At 44.0% G+C, this 27150-nt stretch overlaps 2 protein-coding genes across 3 annotated transcripts in view; both read left to right on the top strand.

Annotated features, from left to right (window-relative positions):
* The first annotated feature begins 1888 nt into the window (after nucleotides 1-1888).
* LOC115130110 (transferrin receptor protein 1-like) lies at nucleotides 1889-17922 on the top strand. 2 transcript variants are annotated; one of them, XM_029660888.2, is made up of 18 exons: nucleotides 1889-1981; nucleotides 4819-4875; nucleotides 10564-10786; nucleotides 11002-11179; nucleotides 12483-12620; nucleotides 12720-12807; nucleotides 13028-13153; nucleotides 13234-13329; nucleotides 13454-13593; nucleotides 13676-13845; nucleotides 14075-14194; nucleotides 14550-14635; nucleotides 14853-14916; nucleotides 14987-15134; nucleotides 15229-15319; nucleotides 16353-16580; nucleotides 16658-16807; nucleotides 16960-17922. In XM_029660888.2, exons 2-18 carry the CDS (start codon nucleotides 4831-4833, stop codon nucleotides 17170-17172), a joined length of 2304 nt encoding a protein of 767 aa, XP_029516748.1. In that variant the 5' UTR covers nucleotides 1889-1981; nucleotides 4819-4830; the 3' UTR covers nucleotides 17173-17922. The 2 variants fall into 2 exon arrangements, with proteins under 2 accessions (XP_029516748.1, XP_029516747.1); XM_029660887.2 differs by having other exon boundaries at nucleotides 1905-2020.
* A 3377-nt stretch (nucleotides 17923-21299) lies between these two features.
* The window catches only part of LOC115131024 (activated CDC42 kinase 1-like), a 17022-nt gene continuing 11171 nt past the window's right edge, over nucleotides 21300-27150 (top strand). Inside the window, 3 exon segments of the mRNA XM_065019343.1 lie at nucleotides 21300-21548; nucleotides 26260-26342; nucleotides 26925-27003. Coding sequence (XP_064875415.1) covers nucleotides 21389-21548; nucleotides 26260-26342; nucleotides 26925-27003 — 322 coding nt within the window. The 5' untranslated portion in view covers nucleotides 21300-21388.

Below are 27150 nucleotides of genomic sequence, written 5' to 3'. Positions count from 1 at the left end.
CGGGCTAGACAATCTGGACCCTCTCTTCCTAAAATTATCTGCCGAGATTGTTGCAATCACTTTAACTAGCCTGTTAAATCTCTCTTTCGTATCGTCTGAGATTCTAAAAGATTGGAAAGCTGCCGCAGTCATCCCCCTCTTCAAAAGGGGAGACGCTCTAGACCCAAACTGCTACAGACCTATATATATCCTACCCTACCTTTCTAAGGCCTTTGAATGCCAAGTGAACAAACAGATTACCAACCATTTCGAATCCCACCGTACCTTCTCCGCAATGCAATCTGGTTTCAGAGCTAGTCATTGGTGCACCTCAGCCACGCTCAAGGTCCTAAACGATATCATAACCGCCATCGATGAGAGACATTACTGTGCAGCCGTATTCATCGACCTGGCCAAGGCTTTCAACTCTGTCAATCACCACATTCTTATCGGCAGACTCAACAGCCTTGGTTTCTCAAATGATTGCCTCTCCTGGTTCACCAACTACTTCTCTGATAGAGTTCAGTGTGTCAAAAAGGAGGGCCTGTTGTCCGGTCCTCTGGCAGTCTCTATTGGGGTGCCACAGGGTTCTCGGCCCGACTCCCTTCTCTGTATACATCAATGCTGTCGTTCTTGCTGCTGGTGATTCTCTGATCCACCTCTACACAGATGACACCATTCTGTATACCTCTGGCCCTTCTTTGGACACTGTGTTAACTAACCTCCAGACCAGCTTCAATGCCATACAACTCTCCTTCCGTGGCCTCCAACTGCTCTTAAATGCAAGTAAAACTATATGCATGCTCTTCAACCGATCACTGCACGCACCCGCCCGCCCGTCTAGCATCACTACTCTGGACGGTTCTGACTTAGAATATGTGGACAACTACAAACACCCAGGTGTCTGGTTAGACTGTAAACTCTCCTTCCAACTTACATTAAGCATATTCAATCCAAAATTAAATCTAGAATCGGCTTCCTATTTTGAAACAAATCATCCTTCACTCATGCTGCCAAACATACCCTCGTAAAACAGACCATCCTACCGATCCTCAACTTCGGCGATGTCATTTACAAAATAGCCTCCAACACTCTACTCAACAAATTGGATGCAGTCTATCACAGTGCCATCCGTTTTGTCACCAAAGAAATTCCAAAAATGTACTTTTAACAAGGCACACCTGTTAATTGAGATGCATTCCAGGTAACTACCTCATGAAACTGGTTGAGAGAATGCCAAGAGTGTGCAAAACTGTCATCAAGACAAAGGGTGGCAACTTTGAAGAATCTCAAATATTAAATATATTTTGATTTGTTTAACACTTCTTTCTTTACTACATGATTCCATGTGTAACGGATGTGAAATGCTAGCTTAGTTAGCGGTGGTTCGCGCTAAATAGTGTTTTAATCTGTGACGTCACTTGCTCTAGGACCTTGAAGTAGTGGTTCCCCCCGCGGCTTTTGTGGAGTGATGGGTAACGATGCTTCGTGGGTGTCAGTTGTTGATGTGTGCAGAGGGTCCCTGGTTCGTGCCCGGGTATGGGCGAGGGGACGGTCTAAAGTTATACTGTTGCACATGTGTGTTATTTCATAGTTTTGATATCTTCACTATTATTCTACAATGTAGAAAATGGAGATAAAAAAGAAAAACCCTTAAATGAGGCCATCATTGTAAATAGGAATTTGTTCTTAAACTGACTTGTCTAGCTAAATAAAGGTTAAATAAATCAAAAGCAAGGAAGGGATACCAAACACACCCGCATGCACGCACATTTTGAATAGACCTATCAATAGTATGCTTATTTTTGTTTTCTTGTGTCCTCCACAGCAGTCACTATTGTCACTGTAATAGCTAAAGATACTAAAGCACATTGTCAGGTGTGTGTGTTTTGGGAAAGAGAAATTGGGAGTGGTAATGCACGTGATCCCGGAAGTACCCCCAAGCACGCAGAGCAGGAGCAGCGCGTGAGTGCGACGGAGAACTGACTGTCAGCGGAGAAAGGTGACTGACTAGCTATAGTAGAAAGCTAGCTAACCAAAGGTAACACTAGAGGCTTTATTGCAATGTTTTACTGATAAGCTGTAGCAAAGATTGCTGAGCTAGCGACAACTGTCTGTCTGTAACGTTAGCTAGCTACAGTAACCGATTTAAAACTCAACGATTTAATTAAATAAATAAATCAAGTTGAGATTAATCGGCTACTAGCTAACGGTAGATAACTAAGTTACATCTATAAGTCCCTTTCAAGTTGTCAATGATATTCGAAAATAAAAATATTGCTAGCTACCCATTATGGTAATTATTATTAGCCGGCTGGCCATAAAAGCATGTGAACAGGGCCTGCCAGTCAATACGACTTCATAGCTTGACGTCAAACAGCTTCTTGTAACGTTAGTTAGCTAGTTCCTAAAACAGTATTGCAATGTTAAACTGTAAATTGGTGTAGAAGTCTTCCTAAGGGCATCTGGCAGATTTGTCTTTGAACTAGTTATGGCTTCCTCGTCTGTTAAGTCATTGGCGACCAGCAGCAGCATAATATGAGAATGGTGCAATTGTGGCCTGCATCTGCAGGAACCTCTCTTTGGCCTTATATTGGTCTCTTTAGCCTTATATTGGTCCATTTGTCATTTGGTACAGGCAGGAGGCGGGCGCTTCATTACAGTAGGCAGCGTTAATTAAGGCCCAAGGAGGTGTGGTAAATGGCCAATATAGCACTGCTAAGGGCTGTTCTTGGCAAGACGCAACACTGAGTGCCTGGACACAGCCCCTAGACGTGGTATATTGGCCTTATATTACAAACCCCCGATGTGCCTTATTGCTATTATAAACGGGTTACCAAATGTAATTAGAGCAGTAAAAATAAATGTTTTGTCATACCTGTGGTATATGGTCTGATATACCACGACTTTCACGGCTCGAACCCCCCAGTTTATAATGCACGAAAAGGTTGGATGCCAGCTGCCGATAAACCCCACAGAAGATTGGGCGGGGGTAACAACGGTAGCTAGCTAGCCGTACGGTCTCCCACCTGTCAGACACTGTTGTCCCGCAGTTCTCATAACAATGGCGAGGGAAGTGTGTCACTCCCGCTAGCTAGCAAGGAGGTCTCCAGTAGGCGGGGGTGAAAACTCAGATAATACTTTTATTTCCTGATTGACCCACATTCAAGTGTGACACAAGCATTAATATGTCGTGAATGAGGGGAATGCCCCAAATTGCGGGCTGCAGTTGCACACCGTTGCATAATATAAGTAATCTCAGGGGATGTTAGCTTGCTAGCACCAATATGAAATATCATAAATAATGCAGCCATGAGTGACAGCTCACTATCGTTATTAGCTAGCTAGCTTGTCTAAGCTGGACATGATGGTGTGTGTTTGGTATTGGTGTTCTTCTTTTATAGCCTCTTTAAAAGCGTCTGTGCTATTCCAGTATTCCCCACTTGTGATTCTCACATTGTGTGTGTGTGTGTGGAGGGAGATGGGGGGGTGGGGGGGGTGTAGAACTGGTTCTGAGGGCTGGTTTTTTTCTCTCTTCACTGAGTTTGGCTATGGCTCAGAGATGATTTCGAGATACATGATGTTCAGGTTATGAGTTTCGTAACCTTGCCCCAGATCTTTTTTTACTCTACGGTCTTTGATGCTGTGACGCTCTGTGAATCCCAGACCACCCCCTCGCCTTTACCAACTCACTCGGAGGGCCTTCCATTGTCACGTGTTTCTGACTAAACTCCTAGGGTGACTTCCAGAGAGTGGCCAGGGGAACAATAAAACCAACTCTGGGACATACTTGTGACTTGAATGATGCAATTCATGTTCCATTTTTCAATAATAGAGTAAAACACATGAGATGGCACACACCCAGAAGTTATTTTATGTGGAGGTGCTGATGAGTAAACTATAAAAATAGAGTAGCACACTCCTTATATAAACACCCAGTCATTAACAAGCATGACATTCAAATGAACAAATTCCCCCTGTTATTATGCAATATATACACCTCTGGTTCAGTTAAACATTTCATTTGGGAGGTATTTCATCTGTTAAGTGTCAAGCCTCGAAATCAGACAATGGGGCTAAGCCCCTAAACTGTAGATAATTTTGGCTTCCTCCGCTTTGGGACACTTGTGGTGGTGGTGTGTGAGGGGAAGGGGGTGATTTGGGATTTAGGTTCTCACTGTGTGTTGTAATAGCGTGTGTGTTTTGGCTTCAGTGTGAGAGAACGCCAAGGTCCAGACTAGTGTTCAGTCTTAGCAAGAGTAGATGGGATATCATAGGAGGGAGGGAATGTATGTGTGTCTTTGTGTATGTGATAATCTCTTGTGTTGAGTGATTTGTGGTGTCGGTTGGTAGCAGAAGTATTTCTGTGTCGGTTTGTGGCTTTGATTGTAACTTCCTGCCTGAAGTAACCTGGGCTTGAAACACACATAGGGGAATGTGTCACTTAAACCCTGTGTATTTACAGAGTAAATATTCCTGGGCCTGATGGTGTAACTCTGGTACAGTGAATGGCTGCTCTGTTTTGTGTTAAAAACACTGAATTGGTATAAGAAACATGATGGAAGCCAATCCAATGAAGTCCATGAGGGGGAGTGAAGAGGTGTACATTTCAGGGAGAAACAGAATGTGTATAACCTCAAAAATGACTTTAGACTAACCTGTTCTCGCTCTCTACACCCTTTCTTACCCTCTTTCTTTCTTTCTTTCTCCCTCTTTCTTTCTTTCTTTTTTTCTCCCTCCCTCCCTCTTTCTTTCTTTCTTTTTTTCTCCCTCCCTCCCTCTTTCTTTCTCTCCTCTCCCTCCCTCTTTCTCTATTCCTCTCTCTTTCTCTCTCTCTAGCTTCATCATATCATGGCATCAACTATCAATCAAGCAAGGTTGGCACTTTCAAAAATGGTGAGGGGTCTTTCTTTTTTCCTACATGTACTATGAGTCTGTAGAACACAAATGCACACCCTGCTATACGAACACATTTAGCTATATACTGAACAAAAAAATAAATGCAAAGTGTTGGTCCCATGTTTCATGAGCTGAAACTAGATGGTAACTTTACAAGTAAAGTTGGTGGGGCTAGCTGAAACTCTTTAAACGTTTGTGGTAGGGAAAGACGTGTAAAAATGTTATTTTTAATTCCCATCGAAAGTCAGTAGATTTGGTCAGTAGTAGTGGTCAGTAGTTATGTGGTTCAGTAGTTATGTGGTTCAGTAGTAGTGGTCAGTAGTTATGTGGTTCAGTAGTAGTGGTCAGTAGTTATGTGGTTCAGTAGTAGTGGTCAGTAGTTATGTGGTTCAGTAGTTGTGGTCAGTAGTTGTGGTCGGTAGTAGTGATCAGTAGTTATTAGAGGTCGACCGATTTAATCGGAATGGCCGATTTAATTGGGGCCTATTTCAAGTTTTCATAACAATCGGGAATCGGCAGAGTAGCCTAGTGGTTAGAGCGTTGGACTAGTAACCAGAAGGTTGCAGTTCAAATCCCTGAGCTGACAAGGTACAAATCTGTTGTTCTGCCCCTGAACAGGCAGTTAACTCACTGTTCCTAGGCCGTCATTGAAAATAAGAATTTGTTCTTAACTGACTTGCCTAGTTAAATAAATAAAACATTTGGACACCGATCATGGCCGATTACATTGCACTCCACGAGGAGACTGCGTGGCAGGCTGACTACCTGTTATGCGAGTGCAGCAAGGAGCCATGATAAGGAGCTAGCTAGCATTAAACATATCTTGTAAAAAACCATCAATCTTAACATAATCACTAGTTAACTACACATGGTTGATGATATTACTAGTTTATCTAGCTTGTCCTGCATTGCCTGTTAATTTGTCATTGAATCAGCCTATTTTGCCAAACGGGTGATTTAACAAGCGCATTCGCTAAAAAAGCACCTTGTACCTAACCATAAACATCAACGCCTTCCTTAAAATCAATACACAAGTATATATTTTTAAACCTGCATATTTAGTTAATATTGCCTGCTAACATGAATTTCTTTTAACTAGGGAAATTGTGTCACTTCTCTTGCGTTCTGTGCAACAGAGTCAGGGTATATGCAGCAGTTTGCGAACTGTGTGAAGACTATTTCTTCCAAACAAAGACAGCCAACTTTGCCAAACGGGGGATGATTTAACAAAAGCACATTTGCGAAAAAATTCGTTGCACGAATGTACCTAACCATGAACATCAATGCCATTCTTAAAATCAATACACAGAAGTATATATTTTAGTTAAAAGAAATCTAGGTTAGCAGGCAATACTAAACTAGGGAAATTGTGTCACTTCTCTTGTGTTCATTGCACGCAGAGTCAGGGCATATGCAACAGTTTGGGCAGCCTGGCTCGTTGCGAACTAATTTGCCAGAATTTTACGTAATTATGACATAACATTGAAGGTTGTGCAATGTAACAGGAATATTTAGACTTATGGATGCCACCCGTTAGATAAAATACGGAACGGTTCCGTATTTCACTGAAAGAATAAACGTTTTGTTTTCTAAATTATAGTTTCCGGATTTGACCATATTAATGACCTAAGGCTCGTATTTCTGTGTGTTATTATGTTATAATTAAGTCTATGATTTGATATTTGATAGAGCAGTCTGACTGAGCAGTGGTAGGCAGCAGCAGGCTCATAAGCATTCATTCAAACAGCACTTTACTGCATTTGTCAGCAGCTCTTCGCTGTGCTTCAAGCATTGAGCTGTTTATGACTTCAAGCCTATCAACTCCTGAGATTAGGCTGGTGTAACCGATGTGAAATGTCTAGCTAGTTAGCGGGGTGCGCGCTAATAGCGTTTCAATCAGTGACATCACTCGCTCTGAGACCTTGAAGTAGTTGTTCTCCTTGCTCTGCAAGGGCCGCAGCTTTTGTGGACTAGTAGTTATGTGGTTCAGTAGTTGTGCACAGTAGTTATGTGGGTTAGTAGTTATGTGGTTCTGTGGTTGTTGTCAGTAGTTATGTGGGTTAGTAGTTATGTGGGTTAGTAGTTGTGGTCAGTAGTTGTGGTCAGTAGTTATGTGGGTCAGTAGTTATGTAGGTCAGTAGTTATGTGGGTTAGTAGTTATGTGGGTCAGTAGTTATGTGGGTTAGTAGTTATGTGGTTGTTGTCAGTAGTTGTGGTCAAAAGTTGTTTGGATATGGTTAGTAGTTAAATGTGTGATCAGAAGTTGTGTGGTCAGATGTTGTGTTGTTTGTAATAGTGGGTTTGAGTTGGTCAGAATTTGATTGCGGTCAGAAGTTATGTGGATGAGGTATGTCATTCAATTCAAATCAAATGTATTTATAAAGCCCTTCTTACATCAGCTGATATCTCAAAGTGCTGTACAGAAACCCAGCCTAAAACCCCAAGCAGCAAGCAATGCAGGTGTTGAAACACGGTGGCTAGGAAAAACTCCCTAGAAAGGCCGGAACCTAGGAAGAAACCTTGAGAGGAACCAGGCTATGAGGGGTGGCCAGTCCTCTTCTGGCTGTTCCAAGTGGAGATTATAACAGAACATGGCCAATATGTTCAAATGTTCATGGATGACCAGCAGGGTCAAATAATAATAATCACAGTGGTTGTAGAGGGTGCAGCTAGTCAGCACCTCAGGAGTAAATGTCAGTTGGCTTTTCATAGCCGATCATTCAGAGTATCTCTGGCGCTCCTACTGTCTCTAGAGAGTTGAAAACAGCAGGTCTAGGACAGGTAGCACATCTGGTGAACAGATCAGGGTTCCATAGCCGCAAGCAGAACAGTTGAAACTGGAGCAGCAGCATGGCCATGTGAACTGGGAACAGCAAGGAGTCATCATACCAGGTAGTCCTGAGGCATGGTCCTAGGGCTCAGGTCCTCCGAGATAGAGAATTAGAGGGAGCATACTTCAATTCACACAGGACACCGGATAAGACAGGAGAAGTACTCCAGATATAACAGAATGACCCTAGCCCCCCGACACAAACTATTGCAGCATAAATAGTGGAGGCTGAGACAGGAGGGGTCGGGAGACACTGTAGCCCCATCCGATGATACCCCCAGACAGGGCCAAACAGGCAGGATATAACCCCACCCACTTTGCCAAAACACAGCCCCCACACCACTGGAGGGATATCTTCAAACACCAACTTACCATCCTGAGACAAGGCCGAGTATAGCCGAGTATCATTGTGGGGTTGTGGTCACTAGATGTGGTCAGAAGTTGTGCGGTTGAGGTCAGTAGTTATGTGGTTCAGTAGTTATGTGGTTCAGTAGTTATGTGGTTCAGTAGTTATGTGGTTAAGTAGTTGTGTGGTTAAGTAGTTGTGTGGTTAAGTAGTTGTGTGGTTAAGTAGTTGTGTGGTTAAGTAGTTGTGTGGTTAAGTAGTTGTGTGGTTCAGTAGTTGTGTGGTTCAGTAGTTGTGAGGTGGTAAAAGGTTGTATGGATATGGTAAGTAATTCAAATGTGTTGTCAGAAGTTGTGTGGTTGTGGTATGTAATTGTGTGGTTGTGGTCACTAGATATGGTCTGAAGTTGTACGGTTGTGGTATGTAATAGTGTTAGTGGTAAAAACAGCAAATGCCAGATTTTGCCAGTAGACGAAGCTGGTAAGCTGCTAATTTTCTGTCTAAGTGGTTGCAAAGTGGAATTATTAGCTGATTTGGGTCAAAAGTTGCATGAGAAAATTACAGTTGGAAGTGATGATGTCACAATGGGGAGGATTTAAATCCTGAAATCCCATGCTGGCGGTTTTGGGCCAAAAAACGAATACAATTTAATAACATAAAAAGTATAACAGATATCAAAACGTTGTTTACAAGCAACTCGATCCAGACCGTTCTGAAGTTGGAACGGCGTTTCTAGCATAAACGCTGTAGGAGGAGTAGGCGGCTAATAGTAAGTATGTCGATTATCTAAGCTGGGCCTGCTGCCGCTAGCCCCTCCAATAAAATATCCCAGAAATGTTCCATACACATAAAAAGCTTATTTCTCTCAAATGTTGTGCACAAATTTGTTTACATCCCTATTTGTGAGCATTTCTCTTTTGCCAAGATAATCCTTCCACTTGACAGGTGTGGCATATCAAGAAGCTGATTAAACAGCATGATCATTACACAGGTGTACCTTGTGCTGGGGACAATAGAGGGCCACTCTAAAATGTGCAGTTTTGTCACACAAACATTGCCACAGATGTTTAAAGTTTTGAGGAAGCGTGCAATTGGCATGCTGACTGCAGGAATGTCCACGAGCTGAATTGGTGTTAATTTCTCTACCATAAGCCGCCTGCAACATTGTTTTTTAGAATTTGACAGTACGTCGAAACGGCCTCACAACCACAGACCATGTGCATGGCGTCGTGTGGGCGAGCAGTTTGCTGATGTCAACTTTGTTAACCGAGTGCTTCATGGTGGGGGTATGGGCAGGCATAAACTACAGACAACCAACACGATTGAATTTTCTCTATGGCAATTTCAATGCACAGAGATACCATGACAAGATCCTGAGCCCATTGTCTTGCCGTTCATCCACTGCCATCAACTCATGTTTCAGCATAATGCACGGCCCAATGTCGCAAGGATAAGTATACAATTCTTGGAAATTGAAAATGTCCCAGTTTTTCCATAGCCTGCATACTCACCAAACATGTCACCCAATGAGCCATGTTTGGGATGCTCTGGATCGACGTGTACGACAGCGTTTTCCAGTTCCCGCCAATATCCAGCGACTTCGCACAACCATTGAAGAGGAGTGGGACAACATTCCAGAGGCCACAATCAACAGCCTTTTTATTTTAATTTTATTTCACCTTTTATTTCACCTTTATTTATCCAGGTACGCCAGTTGAGAACAAGTTCTCATTTACAACGGCGACCTGGCTAAGATAAAGCAGAGCAGTGCGACAAAAACAAGTTACATTTTTTTTTTTCTACTGTGTTATTGACTTGTTAACTGTTTACTCCAAATTTAAAAAATAAAACATAAACAAACACACAGTCAATAACACAATAGAAAAATCTATGTACAGTGTGTGCAAATGTAGAAGAGTAGGGAGGTAAAGGCAATAAATAGTAATGGGTAATAATTATAATTTAGCATTAACACTGGAGTGATAGATGTGTAGATGATGATGCAAGTTGAGATACTTGGGTGCAAAACAATAAATAACAATATGGGGATGAGGAAGTAGGGTGGGCTATTTACAGATGGGCTGTGTACAGGTACAGCGATCGGTAAGCTGCTCTGACAGCTGATGCTTAAAGTTAGAGAGGGAGATATGTCTCCAGCTTCAGTGATTTTTGCAATTCGTTCCAGTCATTAGCAGCAGAGAACTGGAAGAACTGGAAGCCTGATCAACTGTATGTGAAGGAGATGTCGTGCTGCATGAGGCAAAAGGTGGTCACACCAGATACTGACTGGTTTTCTGATCCACGCCCCTCTTTTCTTTTTTTTTAAGGTATCTGTTACCAACAGATGCATATCTGTATTCCCAGTCATGTGAAATCCATAGATTAGGGCCTAATGAATTCATTTCAATTGACTTCATAAGGAAATCAGTCAACAATTTCCTTATGAAATTCTTACAAGTTTTGTTTATATTTTTGTTCAGTGTGTGTGTGTGTGTGTGTGTGTGTGTAGTTTAACAGTGAGCGGTACAGCCACTTCACTCTGCAGTCGGACGAAGAGGGAGACGAAGGGAGCCACGTGGAGGTGAGACTGTCTGATGATGAAGTAGATGACCACGCCCCCTCTGAGCAGGTGGGCCAACCAGGAGGCTCGCCCTCATACAGGCCCCGCCCACAGCAAAACAACCGCAAAGTGTGTTATCTGGCTCTTGGAACCCTCTTCATCTTCATCATCGGTACATACTCTTCCTCATGCTCTTTTTTAATTTCTTTGTCACACTCACCCTCTCTCCCTGGGCAAGGTCGTCTTGCATCGCCTGGTGCAGTTTACACATTTTAGACCCTTCCATTGGTCCTAAAGTGAAATCTCCAGCCACCTGGGGCACCAGGCAATGCAAAATGAATTAATCCACTCTCTCTTGTCTTACTCTCTTCACTTTCTCTGTTTTAGGTTATCTGATTGGCTATGTGAGCCACCACTCTCCCCACAAGGAGCCAATCACTTGTGATTCTGAGCAGGAAGTGGGCGTAGCTGAGGAGGCTGTAGTAGAATCCTCTCTATCCTGGAATGACATCACCAGCTTGCTGGCACAAAGACTGACTCCTGACGCCTTCAACAGCAGACTGAGGTACACACACACACACAGGGTTTTTGACCGTATTACCGCCACACCGGCATTCACCAGTCATGACCGCATTCAAATTCACTGTGACTGTTGGTCACGGTAATCCTATCCAAAACTCCCAAATGAATGCCGCAGTCACTGGCTTTATCAATAAGTGCATCGGGGACATAGTCCCCACAGTGACTGTATGTACATACCCCAACCAGATGCCATGGATTACAGGCAACATTCGCACTGAGCTAAAGGGTAGAGATGCCGCTTTCAAGGTGTGGGACTCTAACCCGAAAGCTTCTAAGAAATCCTGCTAAGCTCTGCGACGAACCATCAAACAGACAAAGTGTCAATACGGGGCTAAGATTGAATCGTACTACACCAGCTCCGACGCTTGTCTTATGTGCCAGGGCTTGCAAACTATTACAGACTACAAAGGGAAGCACAGCCGCAAGCTGTCCATTGACACAAGCCTACCAGACGAGCTAAATCACTTCTATGCTCGCTTCGAGGCAAGCAACACTGGGGCATGCATGAGAGCATCAGCTGTTCCGGACAACTGTGTGATCACGCTCTCCGTAGCTGACGTAAGACCTTTAAACAGGTCAACATTCACAAGGCTGCAGGGCCAGACAGATTACCAGGACGTGTGCTCCGGGCATGTGCTGACCAACTGGCAGGTGTCTTCACTGACATTTTCAACATGTCCCTGATTGAGTCTAATACCAACATGTTTCAAGCAGACCACCATAGTCCCTGTGCCCAAGAACACAAAGGCAACCTGCCTAAATGACTACCGACCCGTAGCGCTCACGTCCGTAGCCATGAAGTGCTTTGAAAGGCTGGTAATAGCTCAAATCAACACCATTATCCCAGAAACCCTAGACCCACTCCAATTTGCATACCGCCCAAACAGATCCAAGATGATGCAATCTCTATTGCCCTTTCCCACCTGGACAAAAGGAACACCTATGTGAGAATGCTGTTCATTGACTTTTTAATACTTCTAAACAAAATATATTTTGGGGGTTCTAATGCGCTTACAATTATGTTTTGATTATTGCTTGAACTTTTGCTAAGTTATTTGGTTGTGAGCTTTGCAAAATAACTAATTTGGATGAAGCATTTGTTAGCTAGAATGCTAATGCTCATTGACATTGGCTAGTTTTTGTTACAGCCTATGTGTTTTTTAAGTATAATTCAGTTGATTTGTGATGATGACACACATTATATTAAGCATGACATTCATGCAAGCTTTAAAATCCAATTATAATCCAAAGTAGTGTGAAATACAGTCCACCCTCTCTCTCTGCAGTGATGTTGAACAGCCAGATCACGTGGCAGGGAGCAGTGCAGATGGCATCCTGGAATATCATGTGTTTGACAGCTTTAAGAGTCTGGAGATGGAGCCCTGGACTGACGTACACTATGTCCAACTACAGACAGCCAACAGGTACGTACACACACACACACACACACACACACACACACACTCTGTCTCATAATTCCACTTAGCTTGTAACATTCTCCTCCCCAATCCCTTTACCCACAGTCAGAAGCCAAACCGTGTTATGATTGGCCAAGAGGAGGTGGGCCAGCTTAAGGGCTATCTGGCCTATAGTGCCACAGGAAAAGCTCAGGTCAGCCAATCAGATGTCCACATTGAATTATATTGACTGATCATCTCTTTTGATATTTTGGGCCAATATTTCATAGTGTGAAATCTGAGCCAAAATAATCTGTTAAGGTTAAAGGCTTGGAAAGTGGCATGTTTGTAACATATTTTCTGCCACATTGGATGTTTGCAATCACAGTTGTTGCCTGAATCTCACAAGGGGGATCTGTTTTGTGTGTCTGCAGGGCAAGGCGGTGTATGGTAACTATGGGAGTCAAGAGGACTTGATGCTGCTACAGACTCTGAAGGTTGAGCTGAATGGCACTGTGATTCTACTGAGAGCTACAGGACAGATCAGCCTGGCACAGCAGGTAAGGTAGGTGTGTGTGTGTGTGTGTGTGTGTGTGAGAAAAGGTGGTTTTCAGTGTACTTCTGCGTGTCTGTGTTTCAGGTGGCTAATGTAGCAGCATTGGGAGTATCTGCTGTGTTGATTTACCTCGACCCTAAAGACTACAAGTTCCAACCAACTACTGAACTGTACGGACATGTGAGTACTCACACCACTACAAGGTGAATCTTACCGAGCCTGATTCAGAGATGCTTCTGCAACTACAACCATTTAACGTTCTATGTTCACATTCTGTCTGGCGTTCTGTGATGTTCTCCTGTAGGTCCATCTAGGTTCAGGGGACCCCTTCACGCCAGGCTTCCCCTCCTTCAACCACACCCAGTTCCCTCCCACCCAGTCTTCTGGTCTGCCTACTGTATTGGCCCAAAGCATTACTGCTGCTAGTGCTGCCAAGATACTAACGTAAGACCACACACACACAAACTCTCACACACACACACACACACACACACACACACACACGTAACTGTCGATCTATCCCCAGGCGTATAGGTGGGCTTGAGTCCCCTCTCAGTTTTAAAGGCTCACTGGACAATGTGAAGTACACCCTGGGAGGGGCTAGTAGTGAAGATGTTACTGTGGAGGTGAACAACGTGCTGCAGGACACAGAGATCCACAACGTCTTTGGAGTCATCAAGGGCTTCACTGAGCCAGGTATGTGTCTGTCTGTGTGAGTGCATCCATTGTAGTGTATGTGACTCCAGCAGGATTCAAGCCTAGAACCCTGACATTGCTAACACCAAACTTTTTCCAACCAAGCCACACAGAACACTCCAAAACATTATCTTTGAACTCTGTACATTTGAACAGTAATGTATAATCTCTATGCACAGTGTTTGTGTTTGTGAGTGGGTTTTGTGTTAATTTGACTGTTTGTGTGTAGATCGGTACGTGTTATTGGGGGCTCAGAGGGATGCGTGGGGTCCAGGCTACGCTAAAGCCACTGTCGGGACCACACTGCTACTGGAGCTGGCTAGAGCTGTGTCTGAGATGGTGCACACAGGTAACATCAATACATTAACACACACACATCAATACATTAACACACACACATCAATACATTAACACACACACATCAATACATTAACACACACACACACACATCAATACATTAACACACACACATCAATACATTAACACACACACATCAATACATTAACACACACACATCAATACATTAACACACACACACACACACATCAATACATTAACACACACACACACACACATCAATACATTAACACACACACACACACATCAATACATTAACACACACACACACATCAATCAATTTATAAACACACACACACACATCAATGCATAAACACACACACACATTCTGACATCTGTGTGTGTAGATGGTTTCCGTCCCAGGAGGAGTCTGGTGTTTGCCAGTTGGAGTGCAGGAGAATACGGCGGTGTTGGATCTACAGAGTGGCTGGAGGTGAACTACACACACACCCCTTACAGTTCAACACACACACACACACACACACACACCCCTTATAGTTCAACACACACACTGGGTGGAAAGTATTCAGGATATGTCAGTGTTCTAGCTAATGTTATTAGGCGATAATAATATGTTGCTGGAAGGCGCTGATTGGACCAGCCTCTACACTAGCAGGGTGGGGTATGTAATGTCGTGTGTTCCTCTCCAGGGTTTCTTCTCCTCTCTGGACAGAAGAGCTTTCACCTACATCAGTCTGGATGGAGTGGTCACTGGTGAGTACACACAACCACAAAAATACTTCATACAAAGTATCCTTCTAATCTAATAATGTGTGATCTTCAGGCCATGGTGAATTCAAAGTGTCTGCCAGTCCCCTACTCTACAGCCTTCTGGAAAGCACCACGAAGGAGGTGAAGAATCCCATTGGTTTTGGAGAGTCTGGGAAGTCTCTGTATGATAAGGTGTCTGGAGTCAACTTTGAGAAGGCAGTGTGAGTACACCTCACATATCACTCCAATGATAGATCACTCCAAAGATATGTGTGTACAATAGGCATAAAGGTGTGTGTGTGTGTGTGTGATTAGGTTTGAGCCCATGAAGATGGAAGACTCTGCATATCCCTTCTTGGCCTTCTCTGGAATCCCCTCTCTCTCCTTCCGCTTTGTCTCTCAGGGGGTGAGACACACACACAATAACTAACACACACCTTAACAAACACTAACACACACACACTTTAACAAACACTAACACACACACACCTTAACAAACACTAACACACACACACCTTAACAAACACTAACACACACACACCTTAACAAACACTAACAAACACTAACACACACACACTAACACACACACACACCTTAACAAACACTAACACACACACACACTTTAACAAACACTAACACACACACACACTTTAACAAACACTAACACACACACACTTTAACAAACACTAACAAACACTAACACACACACACCTTAACACACACACACCTTAACAAACACTAACACACACACACCTTAACAAACACTAACACACACACACTTTAACAAACACTAACACACACACACCTTAACAAACACTAACACACACACACACCTTAACAAACACTAACACACACACACCTTAACAAACACTAACACACACACACCTTAACAAACACTAACACACACACACCTTAACAAACACTAACACACACACACCTTAACAAACACTAACACACACACACCTTAACAAACACTAACACACACACACCTTAACAAACACTAACACACACACACCTTAACAAACACTAACACACACACACCTTAACAAACACTAACACACACACACTTTAACAAACACTAACACACACACACTTTAACAAACACTAACAAACACTAACACACACTTTAACAAACACTAACAAACACTAACACACACACACCTTAACAAACACTAACACACACACACCTTAACAAACACTAACACACACACACCTTAACAAACACTAACACACACACACCTTAACAAACACTAACACACACACACCTTAACAAACACTAACACACACACACCTTAACAAACACTAACACACACACACTCTCAGGTTTCGATGTTTTGTTTACAGATAGTTTGATTTCGATAACTGTCTGTAATAGAGTTGTCTGTCTTTGTCTCCCGTGTGTGTGTGTGTGTGTGTGTGTGCATGCGCGCGTGTTGCAGTCTGAGGCCTACCCGTACTACGGCACCTCTCTTGACAACAAGGATCACCTTGGTTACGCCACCGCCCATCGTCTTAATTCCCTAGCCACTGGGGCGGGATTGGTCGCAGGTCAGCTGGCGTTACGATTGGTCCACGACCACGTGCTACGTCTAGATGTGCAACGCTACAGGACGGTTCTCAGCCAATCTGTGGTCAAGATCAACCAGCGCCTCAAACAAGTCACCCGGGTTTGTTTATATGACATGATTGTTTTTGTTTGTTTGTTGTTGTTAGGTATAGTTCTAATGTTATTGTGTTGTTACAGGGTGGTTCTGCTGAGAGTCTGTCAGCCCGTTGGCTCATCATGGCCTTAGGATCCTACAGTAGAGCTGCTACTGACCTCAACACTGACCTACTCAACACCGACCTCACTGACACACTGGCTTGCCACAACATCAACGACCGCATCATGAGAGTGAGCCGCACACACACACACACACACACACCCTTGTAATCTAACTGATCAATGCCATAAGGCTCCAGTTTTATAGTGAACACAAGTCAATCAGTAGTGGTTCTGTCTTGATTCATAAACTAACACTTGGATTCTCCTCTCTCTCCCCCTAGGTGGAACACAACCTCCTTTCTCCATATGTCTCCCCCAAAGAGGTTCCATTCCGCCACCTGCTGTTTGGCCGTGGTTCCCACACCCTGGCAGCCCTGTTGGAGGGTGAGGACAGAGAGGTGCTGCGGACCCAGCTGGCCCTGGCCACCTGGACGCTACAGGGCTGTGCCAATGCTCTCTCTGGAGACGTCTGGGACAGTGACAACCAGATGTAACATTGTGCGTCTGTCCGTCCGTCCGTCCTGGTTCACTGTCAAATCCAGGATGAGATGAAGACGGATTGGTCGGGGGTGACGATGTAATAAGAGACCAGGAACTACTGTCATTCCTTCCACTTTCAGTTACTGGACTTCCTGAAGAATGTTGAGATTGATCGACCTCTAATCCCTCGACACAGAGGAGCCTATTTATACGTTATATATCTATCAGTCCAATATAAATGTTCTCTGTTTTAATGATGATAAAGTTCTTGTTTATTTTTATAACATTTTTGGAAGCAGTGCCTTCAGACTTATGGCAGTTTCATGTTGTTAGTTTAGGTTAAGAGTTGATTTATTTTTCAGTGCCAGTGCTCACTATACATGTTTAAATGTCATTCATTTGGTTTTTGATAAAGTTATCAAGAGCTGTGCCTTCCAGACTTGACGGCTATGTGTTTGTTCATTTGGTTTTTGATAAAGTTATCAGGAGCTGTGCCTTCCAGACTTGACGGCTTTGTGTTTGTTCATTTGGTTTTTGATAAAGTTATCAAGAGCTGTGCCTTCCAGACTTGACGGCTTTGTGTTTGTTCATTTGGTTTTTGATAAAGTTATCAAGAGCTGTGCCTTCCAGACTTGACGGCTTTGTGTTTGTTCATTTGGTTTTTGATAAAGTTATCAAGAGCTGTGCCTTCCAGACTTGACGGCTATGTGTTTGTTCATTTGGTTTTTGATAAAGTTATCAGGAGCTGTGCCTTCCAGACTTGACGGCTTTGTGTTTGTTCATTTGGTTTTTGATAAAGTTATCAGTTCATTTGATAAAGTTATCGGGAGGAATGTCTTCCATACTTATGGCAGTTATACTGTCTCTTACTACGGCAGCATCTGCTGAAGCAACAGAGTCACGTATACAGACTGTGACCATCCAAGGTCCCATGACATGTGGTGTAAATATTGCCTTTCAGTTTGCCTTGCAGTTGAAGTGAGAACAGAATCTAATGGGGGAAGAGAATTGAGACCGACACTATCGGTTTGACCCGGATGAAAGACTGTCCAGCTACAGATGGTCAGACTTCCGCTGTATACATGACTCTGTTAACAGAAATACATCACCGACTGCTCCCACACATTACTATGGAAACAGAAACCCCAGCATCTGGGTATCACCACAGAAACATGGTAACCGACGGCAGCGGATGTCATGACTTCGTCACATTTTGATTTGATGAAATGCATGCACTTAAATTCGGAGTCCATGGTGAATTTACAAATTCTAAGCATGTTTTAGACATGTCGGGGAGGTAGCTATTTGAGTCACGTCTGTAATTACAATTTTATATATAGCCTTAAATGGCTCTGGTCAGAAGAAGTTAACTATATAGGTAATATGGTGTAATTTCTGATGCAGCATGGACTCACCAAAACAAACATGCTAAATCTCGCCACTGAGCTGAACGTATAAAAATAATATTATTCAGGCAGCGAAAGAGTTATTTCTGTTAACCAGTGTTATTTTGGAGCAGTTTATATTTCTGATTTGAACTATTATCGGGAGCAGTGTCTTCCATAATGATAAGTGTTGGTGGTAGTTTTTGCCTACCAGTGTGTGTGGTTATCTATCGGGGACAGTGGCTCCCATATTTCACTGAAGGGTGAAGTAATTTATTGGGTACAGTGTTTCTCAGAGTTATATATCTGTGGTATCGGGGGCAGTGATTCATATTTCACTGAAGGGTGAAGTAATTTATTGGGTACAGTGTTTCCCAGAGTTATATATCTGTGGTATCGGGGGCAGTGACTCATATTTCACTGAAGGGTGAAGTAATTTATTGGGTACAGTGTTTCCCAGAGTTATATATCTGTGGTATCGGGGGCAGTGACTCATATTTCACTGAAGGGTGAAGTAATTTATTGGGTACAGTGTTTCCCAGAGTTATATATCTGTGGTATCGGGGGCAGTGACTCATATTTCACTAAAGGGTGAAGTCATTTATCAGGAAACAGTGTTTCTCAGTCATTTTTCTCTCTCTCTTTGTGTTGGGTTAGTATATTTGATCTGTGTGATCTAACACTCTTCTATTGTTCCTCTCTGAATGAGTTGTAATGGATACGTCCTATGGCATGTTACTGTGTTTTCCCTCAAATGCAATCTCTACAACAAATGTTCCCATTCAGGTCAATAGGATTATCTTCCTAAATATTTTCCCAGGCATTTATTATCAGACACTATCACTATTTAGCCGTCCGCTAAATAGTGATTGTTCTCTTTTGATTATTGATCGCACTCCGTCAATCAGCTAACTAGTGGAACTGTTCTGACATTTCTGTTACAGACTTGTCAGTGCTAGGCTGAACCCATACATGTTCACCTGACTTTTCTACCACTCACTTGGTGTGTTACCATGCTGTAGAGGACCGTGTATGTGTGTTTAGCCGTTTCTGTACCGTTGATGAGTTCTGTTTTTCTGCTGTGCTTCAATAAACCCTTTGGTTTAACGCACCAATACATAAACTGTGTGTCTGTGTGGTTATTGTTCATTGATGGGCTGATATAAATACTATGCAGGCCAGTCTCTCTTGTCTAAGAGTTGAGGAGAGACTGACTGCATCAATTCTTTTTATAAGAAACAATGTGTTTAAAATCGCAAATTGTTTGCATAGTCAATTTACACACAGCTCTGACACACACACTTATCCCACCAGACATGCCACCAGGGGTCTTTTCATAGCCTTTTTTATGTATGTAGTTCTGTCCTTGAGCTGTTCTTGTCTAATGATGTTCTGTATTATGTTTCATGTTTTGTGTTGGACCCCAGGAAGAGGAGCTGCTGCTTTTGCAACAGCTAATGGGGATCCTAATCAAATACCAAATCGTCGTTGGACGCTAACTACCAAAAATCACCGATAGCCTATCCTTACCCAATAGATCATGCAAAGTTTTAATGCAAATGTTTCAATGCAATGTTTCAATGCAATGTTGGCGGCCTGGAACGTACTGTATCTCAATGTGCGCAAAACGCGGTGACGCCACGCCAGTAATCCCAGCAACACGCGACCAGGAATTACAGGAGAGGACAAGGAACAGACAGAAAACATCCGACTGCTTATTTTACCAAGAAAAAATGAAGGGTTCTGAAAACAACAATTGATTAAGGCGAGTTTTGGCGAGGTGGAGAAAATAGAGAGTCTATCTTTCTCTCCCCATCTCTCTTTTTTTACATCTCTCGATGAGCGTCTGCATGAACTATACTGTTATCTTGATTTGGGTCTCTGTCTCTGATGAGGTTACCGTTAATAGGCTAGTCAGTGTATGGATCAGTGATGCGACATGTCCCATTTAACATTTCAGTAGATTAGTTTAAAAAACGGATTCAATGCGCATATCTCTTAGCTTATTTAGCCTAGCTCAACAAGAGCTACTGTTTACTAGGAGAGAAAGGAGGAGGTTTAGCGTAGGCTCGTTATGTAGTGTTTTCTCCCTATAGCAACAGTAGTCTGCACTGCAGTGTTGTTGTATAATGCAGAGAGAGAGGCTGATTCGGGGGTAATACAGGCTATATTTAAATTTCCATATTCAGACCCAGAGTGCCCTCAATTAAACAGAGTCACATAGAAAGCACTGTTTCTAGCTCTCTCTTCTCTCTCCGGGGATGTTGTATTATTCAACAGTAGACGGAGAATGTTGAGAGTCATAGGGAGAAAGGGATAGAGAGGTCAGGGAGGTGTGGAAGTGTCCTGTGCTGTGTGTAGTGGTGAGTCAGCACAGATGGATAGAGAAATGGACAGTTTATAGAAGGCTTAGCTTGGCTGATAGAGACAGGAGAGAGTGGTGTCAGATGTCTCCTGGTGTGTGTGTGTGTGTGTGTGTGTGTGTGTGTATTGATTAGGCAGAAGGTCGTGAGGTTGAGGGGAGCTCAACACTGGGCAGACTCGCAGCAGAGTGACACAGAGAGGAACTGAGATGTACCACTGCTTCAACACACACGGCTGAAACCAGGACAAAACCATAGAGTATTGAAAGAGGGACGGCGGGTGAGGGGAGATTGGAGGACGAGTGTGGGGGAGCAGCAGCCATGGCAGAGAACTATATGTACCAGCATCTGTCCTACGAGATAGAAGAGGAGGAGAAGGAAGAAAGGAAGGAGAGAGTGGGAGAAAACATGGTAAAGTCTTATGTACAGTGTCAGACACTGGTTGATGTTGTTGTTGGTATGTTGACTGTGTGTGTGTGTAGATGACGGAGGAGGGGACAGAGTGGTTGATAGATCTGTTAACAGACGTTCAGCTGCAGCAGTACTTCCTGCGTGTCCGTGACGAGCTGAACGTGACGCGCCTGTCACACTTTGACTACGTCAAGAATGAAGACCTGGAGAAGATCGGCATGGGGAGGCCAGGTGTGTGAAGTCATATCCTATTTTAAAGTGTAAAAAAGATCAAGGAAAGCTATAGTAGTGGATTTACCATGTCTATTCCTCTAGAAATGGTCCCAATCGCAGTCACAACGTGGTCATGTCACAGTCACAATGTGGTCATATCACAGTCACAATGTAGCCATATCACAGTCACAATGTGGTCATGTCACAGTCACAATGTAGCCATATCACAGTCACAATGTGGTCATATCACAGTCACAATGTAGTCATATCGCTCTGGATAAGAGCGTCTGCTAAATGACTTAAATGTAAATGTAAATATCACAGTCACAACGTGGTCATGTCACAGTCACAATGTAGCCATATCACAGTCACAACGTGGTCATAACACAGCCACAATGTAGTCATATCACAGTCACAACGTGGTCATGTCACAGTCACAATGTGGTCATATCACAGTCACAATGTGGTCATATCACAGTCACAATGTAGCCATATCACAGTCACAATGTGGTCATATCACAGTCACAACGTGGCCATATCACAGTCACAATGTAGCCATATCACAGTCACAACGTGGTCATGTCACAGTCACAATGTGGTCATATCACAGTCACAACGTGGTCATATCACAGTCACAATGTAGCCATATCACAGTCACAACGTGGTCATGTCACAGTCACAACGTGGTCATGTCACAGTCACAAGGTAGTCATATCACAGTCACAATGTAGCCATATCACAGTCACAATGTGGTCATGTCACAGTCACAACGTGGTCATGTCACAGTCACAATGTGGTCATGTCACAGTCACAACGTGGTCATGTCACAGTCACAAGGTAGTCATATCACAGTCACAAGGTAGTCATATCACAGTCACAACGTGGTCATGTCACAGTCACAACGTGGTCATGTCACAGTCACAAGGTAGTCATATCACAGTCACAAGGTAGTCATAACACAGTCACAACGTGGTCATATCACAGTCACAACGTGGTCATGTCACAGTCACAACGTGGTCATGTCACAGTCACAACGTAGTCATATCACAGTCACAAGGTAGTCATATCACAGTCACAACGTAGTCATAACACAGCCACAACGTAGTCATATCACAGTCACAACGTAGTCATTACACAGCCACAACGTAGTCATATCACAGTCACAAGGTAGTCATATCACAGTCACAAGGTAGTCATAACACAGTCACACAGTCGTGTCTCTCCTCAATCTATTTTCCTATTTCTTTGTCCTGTAGCGATCCAAGATGTCACATATATAGACGATGGGGTGGCAGTGTGTCAGAGGGAGGCTGACAGTATGTAATGTATTCTCTGTGTGTTGCAGGACAGAGGAGGCTGACGGTGTGTAATGTATTCTCTGTGTGTTGCAGGACAGAGGAGGCTGACGGTGTGTAATGTATTCTCTATGTTGCAGGACAGAGGAGGCTGACTGTGTGTAATGTATTCCCTGTGTGTTGCAGGACAGAGGAGGCTGACAGTGTGTAATGTATTCTCTGTATGTTGCAGGACAGAGGAGGCTGACGGTGTGTAATGTATTCTCTGTGTGTTGCAGGACAGAGGAGGTTGACAGTGTGTAATGTACTCTCTGTGTGTTGCAGGACAGAGGAGGCTGACGGTGTGTAATGTATTCTCTGTGTTGCAGGATAGGGGGCTGACGGTGTGTAATGTATTCTCTGTTTGTTGCAGGACAGAGGAGGCTGACGGTGTGTAATGTATTCTATGTGTGTTGCAGGACAGAGAAGGTTGACAGTGTGTAATGTATTCTCTGTGTGTTGCAGGACAGAGGAGGCTGACGGTGTGTAATGTATTCTCTGTGTGTTGCAGGACAGAGGAGGCTGACTGTGTGTAATGTATTCTCTGTGTGTTGCAGGACAGAGGAGGCTGACGGTGTGTAATGTATTCTATGTGTGTTGCAGGACAGAGAAGGTTGACTGTGTGTAATGTATTCTCTGTGTGTTGCAGGACAGAGGAGGCTGACGGTGTGTAATGTATTCTATGTGTGTTGCAGGACAGAGAAGGTTGACAGTGTGTAATGTATTCTCTGTGTGTTGCAGGACAGAGGTTGACAGTGTGTAATGTATTCTCTGTGTGTTGCAGGACAGAGGAGGCTGACGGTGTGTAATGTATTCTCAGTGTTGCAGGACAGAGGAGGCTGACTGTGTGTAATGTATTCTCTGTGTGTTGCAGGACAGAGGAGGCTGACGGTGTGTAATGTATTCTCTGTGTGTTGCAGGACAGAGGAGGCTGACGGTGTGTAATGTATTCTATGTGTAGCAGGACATAGGAGGCTGACGGTGTGTAATGTATTCTCTGTGTGTTGCAGGACAGAGGAGGCTGACGGTGTGTAATGTATTCTCTGTGTTTTGCAGGACAGAGAAGGTTGACAGTGTGTAATGTATTCTCTGTGTGTTGCAGGACAGAGGAGGCTGACAGTGTGTAATGTATTCTCTGTATGTTGCAGGACAGAGGAGGCTGACGGTGTGTAATGTATTCTCTGTGTGTTGCAGGACAGAGGTTGACAGTGTGTAATGTATTCTCTGTGTGTTGCAGGACAGAGGAGGGTGACGGTGTGTAATGTATTCTCTGTATGTTGCAGGACAGAGGAGGCTGACGGTGTGTAATTTATTCTCTGTGTGTTGCAGGACAGAGGAGGCTGACGGTGTGTAATGTATTCTCTGTGTGTTGCAGGACAGAGGAGGCTGACGGTGTGTAATGTATTCTCTGTGTGTTGCAGGACAGAGGAGGCTGACGGTGTGTAATGTATTCTCTGTGTTGCAGGATAGGGGGCTGACGGTGTGTAATGTATTCTCTGTGTGTTGCAGGACAGAGGAGGCTGACGGTGTGTAATGTATTCTCTGTGTTGCAGGATAGGGGGCTGACGGTGTGTAATGTATTCTCTGTGTGTTGCAGGACAGAGGAGGCTGATGGTGTGTAATGTATTCTCTGTGTTGCAGGACAGAGGAGGCTGACGGTGTGTAATGTATTCTCTGTGTGTTGCAGGACAGAGGAGGCTGACGGTGTGTAATGTATTCTCTGTGTGTTGCAGGACAGAGGAGGCTGATGGTGTGTAATGTATTCTCTGTGTTGCAGGACAGAGGAGGCTGACGGTGTGTAATGTATTCTATGTGTGTTGCAGGACAGAGAAGGTTGACAGTGTGTAATGTATTCTCTGTGTGTTGCAGGACAGAGGAGGCTGACGGTGTGTAATGTATTCTCAGTGTTGCAGGACAGAGGAGGCTGACGGTGTGTAATGTATTCTATGTGTAGCAGGACATAGGAGGCTGACGGTGTGTAATGTATTCTCTGTGTGTTGCAGGACAGAGAAGGTTGACAGTGTGTAATGTATTCTCTGTGTGTTGCAGGACAGAGGAGGCTGACGGTGTGTAATGTATTCTCTGTGTGTTGCAGGACAGAGGCTGACTGTGTGTAATGTATTCTCTGTGTGTTGCAGGACAGAGGAGGCTGACAGTGTGTAATGTATTCTCAGTGTTGCAGGACAGAGGAGGCTGATGGTGTGTAATGTATTCTCTGTGTGTTGCAGGACAGAGGAGGCTGACGGTGTGTAATGTATTCTCTGTGTGTTGCAGGACAGAGGAGGCTGACGGTGTGTAATGTATTCTCTGTGTGTTGCAGGACAGAGGCTGACTGTGTGTAATGTATTCTCTGTGTGTTGCAGGACAGAGGCTGACTGTGTGTAATGTATTCTCTGTGTGTTGCAGGACAGAGGAGGCTGACGGTGTGTAATGTATTCTCTGTGTGTTGCAGGACAGAGGAGGCTGACGGTGTGTAATGTATTCTCTGTGTGTTGCAGGACAGAGGCTGACGGTGTGTAATGTATTCTCTGTGTGTTGCAGGACAGAGGAGGCTGACGGTGTGTAATGTATTCTCTGTGTGTTGCAGGACAGAGGAGGCTGACTGTGTGTAATGTATTCTCTGTGTGTTGCAGGACAGAGAAGGTTGACAGTGTGTAATGTATTCTCTGTGTGTTGCAGGACAGAGGAGGCTGACGGTGTGTAATGTATTCTCTGTGTGTTGCAGGACAGAGGCTGACTGTGTGTAATGTATTCTCTGTGTGTTGCAGGACAGAGGAGGCTGACGGTGTGTAATGTATTCTCAGTGTTGCAGGACAGAGGAGGCTGATGGTGTGTAATGTATTCTCTGTGTGTTGCAGGACAGAGGAGGCTGACGGTGTGTAATGTATTCTCTGTGTGTTGCAGGACAGAGGAGGCTGACGGTGTGTAATGTATTCTCTGTGTGTTGCAGGACAGAGGCTGACTGTGTGTAATGTATTCTCTGTGTGTTGCAGGACAGAGGAGGCTGACGGTGTGTAATGTATTCTCTGTGTGTTGCAGGACAGAGGAGGCTGACGGTGTGTAATGTATTCTCTGTGTGTTGCACGACAGAGGCTGACTGTGTGTAATGTATTCTCTGTGTGTTGCAGGACAGAGGCTGACGGTGTGTAATGTATTCTCTGTGTGTTGCAGGACAGAGGCTGACGGTGTGTAATGTATTCTCTGTGTGTTGCAGGACAGAGGAGGCTGACGGTGTGTAATGTATTCTCTGTGTGTTGCAGGACAGAGGAGGCTGACGGTGTGTAATGTATTCTCTGTGTGTTGCAGGACAGAGGAGGCTGACTGTGTGTAATGTATTATCTGTGTGTTGCAGGACAGAGGCTGACTGTGTGTAATGTATTCTCTGTGTGTTGCAGGACAGAGGAGGCTTTGGGAGGCAGTCAAGAGGAGGAGAGCTCTCTGTAAACGCAAATCCTGGATGAGCAAGGTACAGCACACAGTGAGTTTGAATTCCTCTTAGCTGTGTGTGTGTGTGTGTGTGTGTGTGTGTGTGTGTGTGTGTGTGTGTGTGTGTGTGTGTGTGTGTGTGTGTGTGTGTGTGTGTGTGTGTGTGTGTGTGTGTGTGTGTGTGTGTGTGAACGTGCATGCGTGCATGCATGGCTGAGTGTGTGTGTGACGATCGTCGTAATGAGCGGACCAAGGCGCAGAGTGATTGAAGTTCCACATCTTTATTACGGTGAAACTTTAAACAAAAAAACAATAACGAAACGTGAAAGTAGTAAAACAATATCCCACAAACACAGGTGGGGTAAATGGCTACCTAAATATGATCCCCCAATTAGAGGCAACGATTACCAGCTGCCTCTAATTGGGAACCATATAAAACACCAACATAGAAATATTGAGCTAGAACACCCCCTAGTCATGCCCTGACCTACTACACCGTAGAGAACCAAGGGCTCTCTATGGTCAGGGCATGACAGTGTGTGTGTGCGTGTGCGTGTGCGTGCATGTGTTTAGTGTACATGTGTGTGTACGTGGTAAAGTCTCTCTAAGCTGTAGTCTCTGTTTGGGCCAGCAGGTATTTCCAGGGAAAAGACCTGACTCTGACTCCGACCCACAGCAGCCCCGGGGGGCATCGCCCACCTTGATGACTCCAGGTGTGTGGGTGTTTGACATATTCTTTACATTATCCCAACTCCAGGCTTATCATTTTTTAGATTTTGACCTACTCAAATCAAATCAAATGTATTTATATAGCCCTTCTTACATCAGCTGATGTCACAAAGTACTGTACAGAAACCCAG

Source organism: Oncorhynchus nerka, linkage group LG6 (assembly GCF_034236695.1).
Source record: "Oncorhynchus nerka isolate Pitt River linkage group LG6, Oner_Uvic_2.0, whole genome shotgun sequence".
Taxonomy (NCBI): domain Eukaryota; kingdom Metazoa; phylum Chordata; class Actinopteri; order Salmoniformes; family Salmonidae; genus Oncorhynchus; species Oncorhynchus nerka.
This window is presented reverse-complemented; position numbering and strand designations above follow the sequence as displayed.